Source organism: Mandrillus leucophaeus, unplaced genomic scaffold (assembly GCF_000951045.1).
Source record: "Mandrillus leucophaeus isolate KB7577 unplaced genomic scaffold, Mleu.le_1.0 Scaffold208, whole genome shotgun sequence".
NCBI lineage: Eukaryota > Metazoa > Chordata > Mammalia > Primates > Cercopithecidae > Mandrillus > Mandrillus leucophaeus.
This window is the reverse complement of record NW_012102121.1, coordinates 2068464-2083218: the sequence shown is the minus strand read 5'-3', so window position 1 is coordinate 2083218 and position 14755 is coordinate 2068464. Positions and strand designations below refer to the sequence as shown.

Below are 14755 nucleotides of genomic sequence, written 5' to 3'. Positions count from 1 at the left end.
GGCGGGGCCTCAGGTCCGCCTGATAACCTGGGAGGAGGGGTCGAACGTCAAGGGCAGGGCTGGACTCTGAGGCCCGAGGAGAGACTGGATGACTGGGGCGTGGCCGAGGAGCCCCAGGGCGGGGCCCGAGGAGGGGCTCAGCTGTACCCTGCCAGGCAGAGCCCCGCGCGGCGCGGTGGCAGCTTCACTCTGGTTCAAGCGCAGGGGATCGGCGGGAAGCTCCTTCACCCCCGGTTCTGCCGGGCTGTAACTGCAATGGGTGAGCCCAGCGGGAGGGCTGTGGGAGGCGGGGGGCTGCTGAAGGAGCACGATTCCTGAACTTTCGCTCCCACCGATGAATGGGTGGAGCGAGCCTGAACACCTGGGCCTATTTCACGGCCGCATTCCCGCCAGGCGACAGGTCCCTTGACCTCGGTCGGCCCCTCGGACAGTATAGCCTTCGGGCGGGCTGCTCGGGTGGCTGTGCAGTATTCCAGGCTGTGTAAGCAGTCACTCGATCCCCGCGGATCCCGTCGCCGGGCAGGAGAGGGAGATGGGCCGGATCAAGTTGCCTTTGATATTTCCATCCCCGCTCTGGGAACTGTGTTCAACTAACGATTCTACTTGGAATGGATTCCCCTCAGCTGAGCCGGGCGTGGCCCTCCCCCTTAGACCAGACTAGCCGTGGCAGCCAAGACTGAGGTTGAGGGTCCAGCGGGGAAAGGCTCAGCGGGCAGAGCCCAGGGAGCCCCACCCTGCAGACTCCACCTGCTAGCACTAGCCTTGGGTTGACTAGATGGCGGAGGCAGCAGATTAGAGGTCTCTGGCACCACTGTTAACACCAGAACCACAGACTTTCTCCCCCAAAGTCCCGGTACCAGATGCCATTAAAATTGCCCTCTCTGCTGCCCCTAAGAGGCTCTCGTGGTCGGCATGGAGCAAGCAGCAGCACCAGCCCTTGGAAAGACAGGCCTCACCATGCCCATCTGATGGGAGCCGGTCCCACCAGCTCAGCCCCAGGGCTCCTTTCTGCTACTGCATTCAGGCAGCCAGGTCAGATCATTATCTCCCATCTCCTAAAACTTAACACTGTGGGGAGCTGAGCTGGGATTTTAGATCCAGGCAGCCTTGCTACCTGGCTAACTTCAGACAAGTTCCTTTTTCTGTTTGGGCCACGTTTCCTCATCTGTAAAATGGACACTGTACTATGTCTGCTGTTCCACATTGTTGATAGAACTGGATGCTGTGGTGGCATTTGGGACACTATCATGGTGCCTGGGGTGGGTGGGTGCCCAGGCCTGTGGGCTTCTGTCTTTCATCAAAGAACGTCAGATTCCAGAAAATTAAGATTCTCAAAACCTAACTATTGGAAAGGCTTTTGAATCCACCTTGGTGGCCTCTTCCTGCCTCCAGGCCTCATGAGATAGGCTGACTTCATATGAAAGTTTTGAGGATGAGGAAGTCTCTCTCCTCTTCAGATACTGACCCCCTCTCTCTCCTTATTTCCTTGGTGCCCAGAATGGGGCTTTGGTTATCTTGAATGAATGAATATAAACTCACAGGTATGATCTGAACCACCTAAGGCCTTCTTTGGGTTCTGCTCAGCTTGAGGGCATCAGCTAAAGGCCACTGGCTGCATTTTCCAGGAGGGGTTTTCTAAGCTGTATCTATACAGGAATGGGGAGGAAAGCTAAGTCGTTGTAGACTGAGAGAAAGGGAATAAGAGTCTGTTCCAGACAAGCTTAGGCAGCTGGGGGCAGAGGGCACTGAGAATGAGGCCCTGAGCTAGCACCATGTGGGGAGTGCCTATGGGAGGAGCTGTGTATTGACATGTAGGATCAAATTCTGCTCTACACCTTACATTCTTGCATGGGGGAAGTGAAAAACCTGAGTAGTTCCGGCATCCCCTTGGAAGTCCCTGGGGACTTAGAGACAGACACTGGCATCTGGGAGGAGGCTAATTATTATTTGCCAGTCTCTTTCTCTTCCTCTGAGCTGGAGCAGTTGGGCAACCAACTGTCTGGCTGTGTGTATGCAAGTGTGTGCACCTGGGTGGTGCTATTTCTTTGTTGGACTCTGCTCTGAAGCCTGGGACAGGAACGGTCAGTGGCCTTGAGTGGCAGAGTAGGACACAATTCTTCCCCTGAGCCTGTGTTTCCCTGCAGTCATATCTGTTTTTTTGTTGTTGTTTGTTTTTTGTTTTGTTTTGTTTTGTCACCCAGGCTGGAGTGCAGTGGCACAATCTCGGCTTACTGCAGCCTCGACCTCCTGGGCTCAAGTGATCCTCCCACCTCAGCCCCCCAAGTAGCTGGAACTACAGGTGCGCAACACCATGCCCGGCTATTTTTATTTTTATTTTTATTTTTTATTTATTTATTTTTTTTATTTTTGGTAGAGACAGGGTTTCACCATGTTGCTCAGGCTGGTCTCAAACTCCTGAGCTCAAGCGATCCACCCTCCTTGGCCTCCCAAGGTGCTAGGATTAAAGGCACGAGGACCGTGCATGGCCTCATATCTGGATGTTTAGCATATAGTATGTCAGAGTTTATGTGTGTTAGTGGTAGTGGTGGGTGTCCGATCCCTGGAGAGCAGGTAGGTGGAGGAGGTGCATTGGCCGAAGCTAGGTGGGTGAAATCTCCTGAAGCAGGTGGCCTAAAGGATTTAGGCTGGGGAAGGAATGAGCTTGGTAATCACAAGATAGGACTGGCTGGAAATGGAATCAGAACAGTAGCTGAGAACATATCATGCCTCCAATGCAAAGCACTTTTAAATTTCATCATGGAAGTAATGAGCAGCTCTCGAAGCTAGGGATAGACATAGTTTGACAAGTGCTGTAGAAAGATCACTATGGTTGCTGTGATCAGAAGGCACTGGTGAGAAAGAGGCAGAGAGGCCTGTTGGGGGAAGCGTTCAGTAATACAGGGGAAAAGTGACAGCGCCCAAACTATGACAGAAACAGGACAGTGGGTGAAACAGAGCTAGGAAGTAGCTGGCCCACAGATGTGGTGCCAGGAGCAGAGCAGGAAGGCAGGCAGGGAAATGGATTTGGTGATGGATGGCTGACAGCAGGGTGAGTTTGAGGGCAAAGAGAAGCAGATGTGAGAAACAACTGGCCCCCATGCCAGGCTCCTGCCCCAGGCCCTAATGTCTGAACCCAACTCTACCTCCCTCCAAACCAGGCCCTGGGACTAAGTCTGGCTTTGGGTGTCTTCTTTAATCTCCAGATTTCATCAGGCTTTTGACTCAGGATAAAAACACATTCCTGAGCTGTTCTCCCTTCCTTCCTCCTCTCCCCGCTCTGGGGACAGGGAAGCTAGCCTACCATCCTGTTAAGTCTCCAGGGGAACCAGGCGAGGTGGCTAACACCTGTAATCCCAGCAATTATGGAGGCAAGTGGATCACCTGAGGTCATGAGTTCGAGGCCAGCCTGACCACCATGGGGAAACCCCATCTCTAACAAAAATACAAAAATTAGCTGGGTATGGTGGTGTGCGCCTTTAATCCCAGCTACTCGGGAGGCTGAGGCAGGAGAATCACTTGAACCCAAGAGGCAGAGGTTACAGTGAGCTGAGATCACACCACTGCACTCCAGTCTGGGTGATAGAGGGAGGCTCCATCTCAAAAAAAAAAAAAAAAAAAAAAAAAAAAAAAAAAAAGTCTCAAGGAGCTGGCTGGACAATCCACCCTCTCCCACCCCAGCCATCCACACCTCTAGGAGAGCAGGACTTCTCTAGCTCCTTCCCCATCTCTTCAGCCCGAACGGCCCCATGTGTGATCCGGGGAGGCCTGGCTTATCCCGTGATCCTGGAAAGCTTCCTGACCCTCTCAGGGTTCTTTTCTCCACTGGGAAAATAAGGATGTGTGCCATCTCCCAGTCGCATGCACCACCCCCCAGTCACAGACTCCTAATTTGGGCAAGCATTAGGACCCATGAGAAAGGGTGGGTTAGACACAGATTGTCCTAGTAAGGGTCTCACCTTTGAAACTCGTCAAGCCCTCAGGTTCCAGCATTCACCTTCCCAAAGGATACACCTCCTCGTAGCTTGCAGCAGCAAATGGAAATATCATGGGATGAGAAAGCTCAGTTCTATCTCTCTCTCCTCCTTCCAGAGCAGGTTGAGATGAGCTCGGTCAGATAGCCCCACGGCCCACTCCTTTCTTAGCAGCCCACTAATGCTCCAGAATCCTCAGGAGAAGAGCCAGGCCTATCCCCGCCGCCGCCGGTCTGGCTGCTACACAGACCGTCAGAACCCCGAGGCCATCGCAGCCGCAGCTATGTACACCTTCCTGCCCGACAACTTCTCGCCTGCCAAGCCCAAGCCTTCCAAAGAACTGAAACCGCTGCTGGGCTCTGCGGTTCTGGGGCTACTGCTTGTGCTGGCCGCGGTGGTGGCCTGGTGCTACTACAGCGTCTCCCTACGCAAGGCGGAGCGACTTCGTGCGGAGCTGCTGGACCTCAACGCTGGCGGCTTCTCCATCCGCAACCAGAAGGGAGAGCAGGTCTTCCGCCTGGCCTTCCGCTCCGGCGCGCTGGACCTCGACTCCTGCAGTCGCGATGGCGCCCTGCTGGGCTGCTCGCTCACGGCCGATGGGCGGCCGCTGCACTTCTTCATCCAGACCGTGCGGCCCAAGGACACAGTGATGTGCTACCGCGTGCGCTGGGAGGAGGCGGCGCCGGGCCGGGCAGTGGAGCACGCCATGTTCTTGGGCGACGCGGCGGCCCACTGGTATGGTGGCGCTGAGATGAGGACGCAACACTGGCCCATCCGCCTGGAAGGCCAGCAGGAGCCCCAGCCGTTCGTCACAAGCGATGTCTACTCCTCCGATGCCGCGTTTGGGGGCATCCTCGAGCGCTACTGGCTATCTTCGCGCGCAGCCGCCATCAAAGTCAACGACTCGGTGCCCTTCCACCTGGGCTGGAACAGCACGGAGCGCTCGCTGCGGCTTCAGGCGCGCTACCACAACACGCCCTACAAGCCACCCGCCGGCAGCGCCGCAGCGCCAGAGCTGAGCTACCGAGTGTGCGTGGGCTCGGACGTCACCTCCATCCACAAGTACATGGTGCGCCGCTACTTCAACAAGCCGTCGAGGGTGCCAGCACCCGAGGCCTTCCGAGACCCCATTTGGTCCACGTGGGCGCTGTACGGGCGCGCCGTGGACCAGGACAAGGTGCTGCGTTTTGCCCAACAGATCCGCCAGCACCACTTCAACAGCAGCCACCTGGAAATCGATGACATGTACACACCTGCTTATGGCGACTTTGACTTTGACGAGGTCAAATTCCCCAACGCCAGTGACATGTTCCGCCGCCTGCGCGACGCCGGCTTCCGTGTCACGCTCTGGGTGCACCCGTTTGTCAACTACAACTCGTCGCGCTTCGGCGAGGGCGTGGAGCGCGAGCTGTTCGTGCGCGAACCCACTGGCCGGTTACCCGCACTGGTGCGCTGGTGGAACGGCATCGGCGCGGTGCTCGACTTCACGCACCCAAAAGCCCGCGACTGGTTCCAGGGACACCTGCGGAGGCTGCGCTCTCGCTACTCCGTGGCTTCCTTCAAGTTCGACGCGGGTGAGGTCAGCTACCTGCCGCGGGACTTCAGCACCTACCGGCCGCTGCCGGACCCCAGCGTCTGGAGCCGGCGCTACACTGAGATGGCGCTACCCTTCTTCTCGCTGGCAGAGGTGCGCGTGGGCTACCAGTCACAGAACATCTCCTGCTTCTTTCGCCTGGTTGATCGTGACTCTGTGTGGGGCTACGACCTGGGGCTGCGCTCACTCATTCCTGCGGTGCTCACCGTCAGCATGCTGGGCTACCCATTCATCCTACCCGATATGGTGGGCGGCAACGCCGTGCCCCAGCGTACAGCCGGCGGCGATGTGCCCGAGCGCGAGCTCTACATTCGCTGGCTGGAAGTGGCCGCTTTTATGCCAGCCATGCAGTTCTCTATCCCGCCCTGGCGCTACGACGCGGAAGTGGTGGCCATCGCGCAGAAGTTCACCGCCCTGCGGGCCTCGCTTGTGGCGCCGCTGTTGCTTGAGCTGGCGGGCGAGGTCACCGACACGGGTGACCCCATTGTGCGCCCCCTTTGGTGGATTGCGCCCGGCGACGAGACAGCTCACCGCATAGACTCTCAGTTCCTTATTGGGGACACGCTGCTTGTGGCCCCGGTGCTGGAGCCGGGCAAGCAGGAGCGTGACGTCTATTTGCCCGCCGGCAAGTGGCGCAGCTACAAGGGTGAGCTTTTCGACAAGACGCCGGTGCTGCTCACGGATTACCCGGTCGACCTGGATGAGATCGCCTACTTTACCTGGGCGTCCTGACCCAGCCCATGGCCCAGTAACCGCACAGCTCCCAGCCTTCATGCAGACCTCGAACCCTCCGTCACACCCGCACCATGTGCTCCCAGGAACCTCCACCTCTATGCCACCCATTAAGTGGTTGCTGACCTAAATGTGCTGGAAGCAGCTTCTGAGGGTGGGGTCTGGGGAGGGGGCACTGAAGCAATCTCCTGCTCCAACACACAATCCTGACTGTGCCCTTTCCACCCCCACACTCACACCAGTCTGCAGAAACCTCTTCCCTGGGGTGGAAGCCAGAGAGCTTAGAGGAAAAAGGTCAGCTCTGTTCCTGTTATACATGGTTGAGGTTTCAAAGCACAAAGAGAAACCTCTCCATCCTGGCTTTGGTGGCCATCTTTTTCCATCTGAGGTGGGGACTTGATCTTATTTAAGGTCCCCAAATAGCCCCCACCACACTTAGAAAGTGTGCTTTCTTAGTGTTAGAAGTCAGGCCCTGAGTCCCCAGCACTCACCTGAACTGTGGCTGATTTGGTCCCAGTCCATCTGGGGAGAAGGTGTTTGGCTAACTGACTAGGAGGCAAGAGATCCCCTCCCAGGGAACAGGAGGACTGGGCTTAGCACAGAGCCATCATCATGTTCCTTATTTGTGAAGAGACTTCTAACACTGCACTCACCCATTTGTGTACATACATGGCCTCAGCCCTGGGCCAGATGTGCCTGATGGAAACGGACTTGCAGGGCCATGCAGGTCAGACTTTGTGCCTTAACTCAAGTGTGTGTGTGCGTGTGTGTGTGTGTTTGTAGGGGAGGAGGGGAGAGAGAGAGAGAGACACACAAATCATGGGTCCCTGATCTATGAAATGAACACAACCTTTCTGAGGCTGGATAAACTGGAGGGGGGGCATGGAGCAAATTTGAGGCTCTAATTGCTGAGCCAGCCTCCTCCCAGGTGGTTTCCCTGGGACTCTAGTAGGAAATAAATAGCCCTTTTAAGATTCCTCAGCTGCCTTACTCCTTGCACATGTGCTTGGGGTGTGGTCTAGAAGGGAGTGATGTTCTTATTCTGATGGTCTGTGCTTCTGAACACAGGCTACATGCACACGCTGACAACTACCAATAAACAGACGGGAAGGTCTTTCATCTCAGCCATTTTCTCTCTCTTTTTTCCCCAAGATGGAGTCTTGCTCTATCACCCAGGTTGGAGTGCAGTGGCGCAATCTCAGCTGACTGCAACCTCCCCATCCTAGGTTCAAGCGATTCTCCTGCCTCAGCCTCCTGAGTAGCTGAGATTACAGACGTGCATCACTATGCCTGGCTTTTTGTATTTTTTAATAGAAACGGGGTTTCACCATGTTGGCCAGGCTAGTCTCAAACTCCTGACCTCGTGATCCACCTACCTTGGCCTCCTGAATTGTTGGGATTACAGGCATAAGCCACCATGCTAGCCATTTCTCTTTCTAAGAAGAGCAACCTCAGTCAGAGTGAGTTTTTTCTGACTTTGCAGCTGAGTCTGGAGAAAAGTGGCATGCCAGAGAGGGTAAGTGGCAAACAGGGTGAACTTTAGCTTCTATCAACAGGTCTAGTAGCAAAACCAGTCCCCTACCCCCTAGAGAATGCAGCCCTTTCCCCACCTGATATGCTTTGGCTGTGTCCCCACCTAAAACTCATCTTGAATTGTAGCTCCCATAATTGCCATGTGTTGTGGGAAGGACCCAGTGGGAGGTAATTGAAATATGGGAGCAGTTTCCACCATACTGTTCTGGTAGTAGCGAATAGGTCTCATGAGATCTGATTATTTTTAAGGGGTTTCCCCTTTCGCTTGGCTCTCATTCTCTCTTGTCTGCCGCCATGTAAGACGTGCCTTTCTGTCATGATTGTGAGGCCTCCCCAGCCATGTGGAACTTTGAGTTCAGTAAACCTCTTTTTCTTTATAATTACCCAGTCTTGGTTATGTCTTTATCAGCACTGTGAAAATGAACTAATACTATAAATTGATACCAGTAGAGTGGGGTGCTGCTGTAAATACCCGAAAATGTGGAAGCAACTTTGGAACTGGGTAACAGGCAGAGGTTGGAACAGTTTGGAGGGATCAGAGGAAAATGTGGGAAAGTTTGGAACTTCCTAGAGACTTGTTAAATGGCTTTGACCAAAATTCTGATAATGATATGGACATGAAATCCAGGCTGAGGTGGTCTCAGATAGAGATGAGGAACTTGTTTGGTACTGGAGTAAAGGTGACTCTTGCTATGTTTTAGCAAAAAGACTGGCTGCATTTTGCCCCTGCCCTAGAGATTTGTGGAACTTTGAACTTGAGGGAGATGATTTAGGGTATCTGGCAGAAGAAGTTTCTAAGCAGCAAAGTATTCATGAAGTGACTTGGGTGCTGTTAAAAGCATTCAGTTTTAAAAGGGAAACAGAGCATAAAAGTTTGGAAAATTTGCAGCCTGATGATGAGATAGAAAAGAAAAACCCATTTTCTGAGGATAAATTCAAGCCTGCTGCAGAAATTTGCATAAGTAATAAGGAGCCAAATATTAATCACCATGTTCCCCCAGACATGGGGAAAATGTCTGCAGGGCATGTCAGAGACCTTTGCAGCAGTGCCTCCCATCACAAGCCTGGGGGCCTAGGAGGAAAAAATGGTTTTGTGGGCCAGGCCCAGGGTCCCCCTGCTGTGTGCAGCCCAGGGACTTGTTACCCTGCATCCCAGCTGCTCTAGCTATGGCTAAAAGGGGCCAAGGTACAGCTCAGGCCTTGGCTTCAGAGGGTGCAAGGCCCAAGCCTTGGCATCTTCCATGTAGTGTTGAGCCTGTGGGTGCACAGAAGTCAAGAACTGAGGTTTGGGAACCTCTGCCTAGATTTCAGAGAATGTATGGAAATGAATGGATGTCCAGGCAGAAGTTTGCTACAGGAGTGGGGCCCTCATGGAGAACCTCTGTTAAGGCAATGTGGGAGGGGAAGCCCCCACACAGAGACCCCATTGGGACACTGCCTAGTAGAGCTGTGAGAAGAGGGCCACTGTCCTCCAGACATCAGAATGGTGTATCTACTGACAGCTTGCACCATGCACCTGGAAAAGCTGTAGACACTCAATGCCAGCCTGTAAAAGCAGCCAAGAAGTAGTCTGTACCCTGCAATGCCACAGGGGTGGAGCTTCCCAAGACCATAAGAACCCACCTTCTACATCAGTGTGACCTGGATGTGAGACATGGAGTTGAAGGAGATCATTTTGGAGCTTTAAGATTTAACTGCCCTGCTGGATTTTGGACCTGCACGGGGCCATTAGCCCCTTCATTTTGGCCAACTTCTCCCACTTGAAATGGGTGTATTTATCCAATGCCTGTACCTCCATTGTATCTAGGAAGTAACTAACTTGCCTTCGATTTTGCAGGCTCATAGGCGGAAGGGACTTGCCTTGTTTCAGATGAGACTTTGGACTGTGGACTTTTGAGTTAATGCTGAAATGAGTTAAGACTTTGGGGGACTGTTGGGAAGGCATGATTGATTTTTAAATGAGAGGACATGAGATTTGGGAGGGGCCAGGGACAGAATGATATGGTTTGGCTGTGTCCCACCCATATCTCACCTTAAACTGTAGCTCCCATAATTGTGGGAGGGACCTGGTGGGAGATAATTGAATCATGGGGGCAGTTTCTCCCATACTGTTCTGGTGGTAGTGAATAAGTCTCACAAGATCTGATGGTTTTATAAGGGGTTTCCCCTTTAGCTTGGCTCTCATTCTCTCTTGCCTGCTGCCACGTAAGACGTGCCTTTCGCCTTCCACCATGATTGTGAGGCTTCCCCAGCCACATGGAACTGTGAGTTCATTAAACCTCATTTTCTTTATAAATTACCCTGTCTCAGGTATGTCTTTATCAGCAGTGTGAAAACAGACTAATACACCACTTCTCTACCTTCTTTATTTTCTCAGTGTGGAAAATGCCTGATGAAAGCTTTGGGGCCCTCACAGATGCACAACTCAAGTGCTGATTCTATCACTCATCTACCAGCTCTGTGACTTTGAACAAGCTGCTTAACCTTGCTGAGCCTCTGTTTTCTCATATGTAAAATGATAATAATACCTACCTCCCCAGGTTGTTGTAAGAATTATAAGCACAAATGTATGTAAAGTGCCTGGCACAAAGTGGGTGCTCAATAAAAGGTAGCTATTATAATACTGTTTCTTGTTTTCTTGATTAAAAACAAGGATCCTTCTAGAACCCAGCTCTCAGCCTGGATGGCTTTCTCTGGGCCTGCCTGTGACACCCCCTCCCCAGCCCTCTGCACATAGCACCCAGTTGAGCTCTGAGTTTGTGACCCAAAGGACACTGTAGTCCAGGAGAAAGGCAAAAAGAGAGATACCTAAGGTGGGATGTCAGGAGCCAGGATTTCTGGGTCCCTGGGAGATGGAAAGTGAATATAGTTTCTTTTGTTTTCATCAGGTGTCTACCATCTACCAATTGATACTTGCTGATAAGCCTCCCCAGGCCCTGGTGTCCAGCCATGTGCTCTAGAGTAAGTATAGAAGGAGAACCCCAGGCTGGGCCCTGGAAGGTTCCTTAAATGACTGGAGAACATGACCCACACTTGAATGGTTCTTCAGCTTTCTATGCAACCTGAAACCAGTTTTACCTAACCTTGGTTTCTTCATCTTTAAAATGGAATTTCCAGGATTCACTAAGATGTGTATAAAACACTTATGCAGGGGGAGGGTGGAGGGATAGCATTAGGAGATGTACCTAATGTAAATGATGAGTTAACGGGTGCAGCACACCAACATGGCACATGTATACATATGTAACAAACCTGCATGTTGTGCACATGTACCCTAGAACTTAAAGTATAATAAATAAATAAAATAAAGAAAAAAAAGAGGAAAAAAATAAAACACTTATGTAAAAATTGGCAAAGAGTAAGTGCTCAATAAATGGTAACTCCTATGAACTATTATAACCAAGGAACAGAGAGAGAAAAGCCTTGGCTAAAACCTGTATTATCCAATATGGTAGTCAGTAGCCACATATGGCTTCTTAAATTTACTTCTAAAATTAATTAAAATTCAGTTCTTTAGCATATTAGCCACACTTCAAATGTTCAACAGCCATATGTGACTGGTGGCTAATATATTGGACAGTGCAAATTATAGAACTTTTCCATAGTTGCAACAAGTATTATTGGACAGCCCTGGACCAAGCAGTGTATAACATGGGGAGGAAGAAGATAATCTGTGAGGCTTCCCTGGAGGAGGAGTACCTTTTAGAAGGGCATTGAAGGCAGGCAGGAGTGTCTGACGGCCTGGATGGAAACCAGACTGCACACCCTGTCTGGCCAAATTCCAACAAACTGGCCCTTGGCTTGGGATCTGGTTTCTCGTCTGGCTTCTGCCATTGACCCCATTAATCACAAAAGCACAGAAGAACAAACTGAAACTCTGAGAGAGGAGGGTATTGGCCTGAGGTCATATGGAAAATTAGTAACCACAGCTGCACTAGAACTTTGGTATCCTGTTTCCAGGGATCTAGAATCTCAGACCCCGGACTCACCCCCTTTCAACAGCATGGCCCATCCCAGTCTGTATACCTCCAAGGATGGGAGCTGGCTGAAATGTGCATCTCTGAAGCTACCACCCAGTGGGCCTGATTCTAGGCCAAGAAGCGTTTCCCCTTTCTCCATTGACACTAAAAAAAGATTCAAGTAATTGGGATGGCATGCTGAAATGTCAGGATTCACGAGGATCTTTCTTGGAGCTAGGGAAAGAGAAAAGAACTGGGCTGCCAGCTATCCCTACCCCGAATTCCCCAGGGTGCCAGGAACTCTGGTTCCTGCCAGCCTTGTCCAGTCCCCTATCCCTGCACATTCCAAATTTATCTCTCTCTGTACATCTGGATCTGGGTGGGGGCGGGTGCTGACCCTCCTCTGTGGAGCTTCCAGCAGCCTTGTCATAGCCAGAATTCCTCATTGGTCTCCCCTCTACCCCTGGGCTGGTGGGCGGTGGGTGTGATATGCATAAATGGGAACTCCCTTCTTCAGGAGTAATGGGGATGAACTGAGTGGCCATTGCAGGAAGCCTGGGACTGGAGCCGAGGCTCCCATTCTGTGACCCTCTGTTCCTGAGAGTGTGTCTCAGTTTCCCTTCCAACACCATATGAAGGGGTTGAGCCCCAGCCAAGCCTGTTCTATGAGCCCAAGCTATGGGTTTTCTGGAAGAGTTCTTGTCATTGTTTCCCCAGATATCTGACCCTCGATCTGGCTCCAGAGCAAGTCTTATTCTCCTGGTTCCCTTCACCAAGTACTCTGGTCCCTTCTCCCCTCCCTGAGTAAGGGCCAGTGTTGACCTCTTTGTCCCCTGACCACTATCCCACACTGGAACTAATAAATTGGAGCCTGGACCACTGTAGTGGCCTCCTAACTCTTTCTGCTCTTGGACCCGGCAAACCAATCCATACAGCAGCCAAGGAAATCTTTGTGAAGTTCAATCATGTCATTTAGAAAAAAATCAAAGCTTTGGTGGTGAAGGCCTCTATGATCTGGCTCCTTTCCGCTCCTCTGTCTCTGCTTCTGTGAGGGAGACACACATACACACACACACACACACACACACCCCATTTTGAAAAGCATTTGAAGAAATACTACCTTCTATTCTGGAAACAGCTATACAACCATCCCTTCCAGGAAAGGTCTGCGCAGACTCAGCCTTGAAGAAAAATGCAGTGGCAACTATGTGGTTTCCTTTCCTGCCATTGTTCGACTCAGTGGGGCTTCTGCTGATACCCTGCCCTCTCCAGACACACCCCTGCTCCCAAGGAAACAGCCTGCTTTTTATCTTAAGGCTAGTCCTGCCCAAGGATCTTTCCAGCAGCTTGAGGGGAGGGTAGAATACTCGGCCTTATGTGGCAAGCCCTGGGTTACATGGCTCCAGGGTTGGGGGGAGGTATGGGAGAAAACAGAAGAGGAGGCCCCGTTCTGGGGAGCTCTCAGTCTAGAGGACAGGAAGAGGTTGTGCCTCATGTGCTCTGTATTCTTGTGCTGTTTTTCCCTCTCAGGCCCCTTTTCCCTCCCAAGGGAGTCTAGTTGAGAACTTCCTATTACATAATCCCAAGCAGGATGGGGGGTTGGAGGGGGTGGAAAGTGGATTTGGTGGGGATTGGGGAAAGGCAGACAACCAGACTCACCGAGACTGGGCCCCCATAGCACAGCTTCAAGAGGGCAGCAGCAGGGGGAAGGCAGAATGGCACTTCTAGAAAAGAAAGAACGAGTTGGGCCAAAGGCTGGATGGCTAGAGGTCAGAGCCTCTACTCCCCAAACTAGGGGCCTCACCTGGGATCACATATCTGCACAAGAATTTCAGTTGATATTCTACCATTATAACTTCATGCCTTAAAGTCTTCAATTCAGCAAACAAGCACTTTCAGTAGATGTGTAAGGCATTGTTTTTTAAGGCCAAAAGGGTATTTTGGTTTTCTACTGCCTCTATGAAATGCCCCTAGGAGGTGAAAACTTAAGACCATCCTGCTGGGGCAGGGTCATTTGATGCTGCTTCACCCTGGGCAGTGAAGAGGGTAGTGGGGAAACAGGTGGTGCTCCAGGCAGAACATCTTTCCTGTGGGTGGAAAAATAGGATGAGTGGTTATTAGGGAAAGTTTCCAGGAGGAGATGCTCTGGAGCTTGAAGGGCTCCCGATTGAAGGGGAAATTGAGGTCTCAGCCCCACATATCCCGTCATAGGTGAAACCACATCCAATACAAGGAGGTAAACTACCCACCGTCACTCACTCCCACAATATTTACCTAGTTGCCTTCCCTATCACCCAGCCTTAGTCTACCCCACAGGGGCCAGAAGACGTACATAGTTCCTTGCACATTCATCTCTGTGCCTGAGACATCACAAGAGATATTGGCCACTTTCTAAACCTTACAAACCTTGGGGGCCAGAACCTGGCTGGAACCAGTTCTTTCAGGCACAGGGACATACATAGTCTGTTGCACTTAGAACACTTGCTCCCTCTTCCCTCCCTAGTGCCCGAATTGGCCTCTCAATAGTGTTATGCTTGAATTCCATGCCTAGCGATACCACTGAGCCTCCCAGACATAACCACTCCGGACCCCAGGTTGAGCCCTGACCCTGACCATTGATGATTCTGTCTGGACCCCACATCCTTTAAACATGACATAGGAGCTAGACTAGGACTTTGTGGCTCCTCTTCAGGGTCAGGGAACTGTTGAGTCTATGTTAAAACATGATTCTACCAAATACTGCTTTTTCAGGTGCTGGGCACAGTGGCTAATGCCTGTAATCCCAGCACTTTAGGAGGCTGAGGAGGGAGGATTGCTTGAGGCCAGGAGTTTGAGACCAGCCTAGATAATATAGTAAGACTCCATCTCTTTAAAACAAATAAACAGTGCTTTTTGTCTAAGTAAATTTCTAGAAAAAATCAAAAGCACAAAATAAATTACATTCTTTTTTTTTTTTTTTTTTTTTT

The 14755-nt window shown here is 51.5% G+C and overlaps 1 protein-coding gene across 1 annotated transcript; it reads left to right on the top strand.

The window, feature by feature from the left end:
* Nucleotides 1–155: 155 nt before the first annotated feature.
* On the top strand, nucleotides 156–8210 carry KIAA1161 (KIAA1161 ortholog). Its single transcript, XM_011980041.1, has 2 exons — nucleotides 156–259; nucleotides 4090–8210. Exon 2 carries the CDS (start codon nucleotides 4153–4155, stop codon nucleotides 6295–6297), a length of 2145 nt encoding a protein of 714 aa, XP_011835431.1. The 5' UTR covers nucleotides 156–259; nucleotides 4090–4152; the 3' UTR covers nucleotides 6298–8210.
* The last annotated feature ends 6545 nt before the right edge of the window (nucleotides 8211–14755 follow it).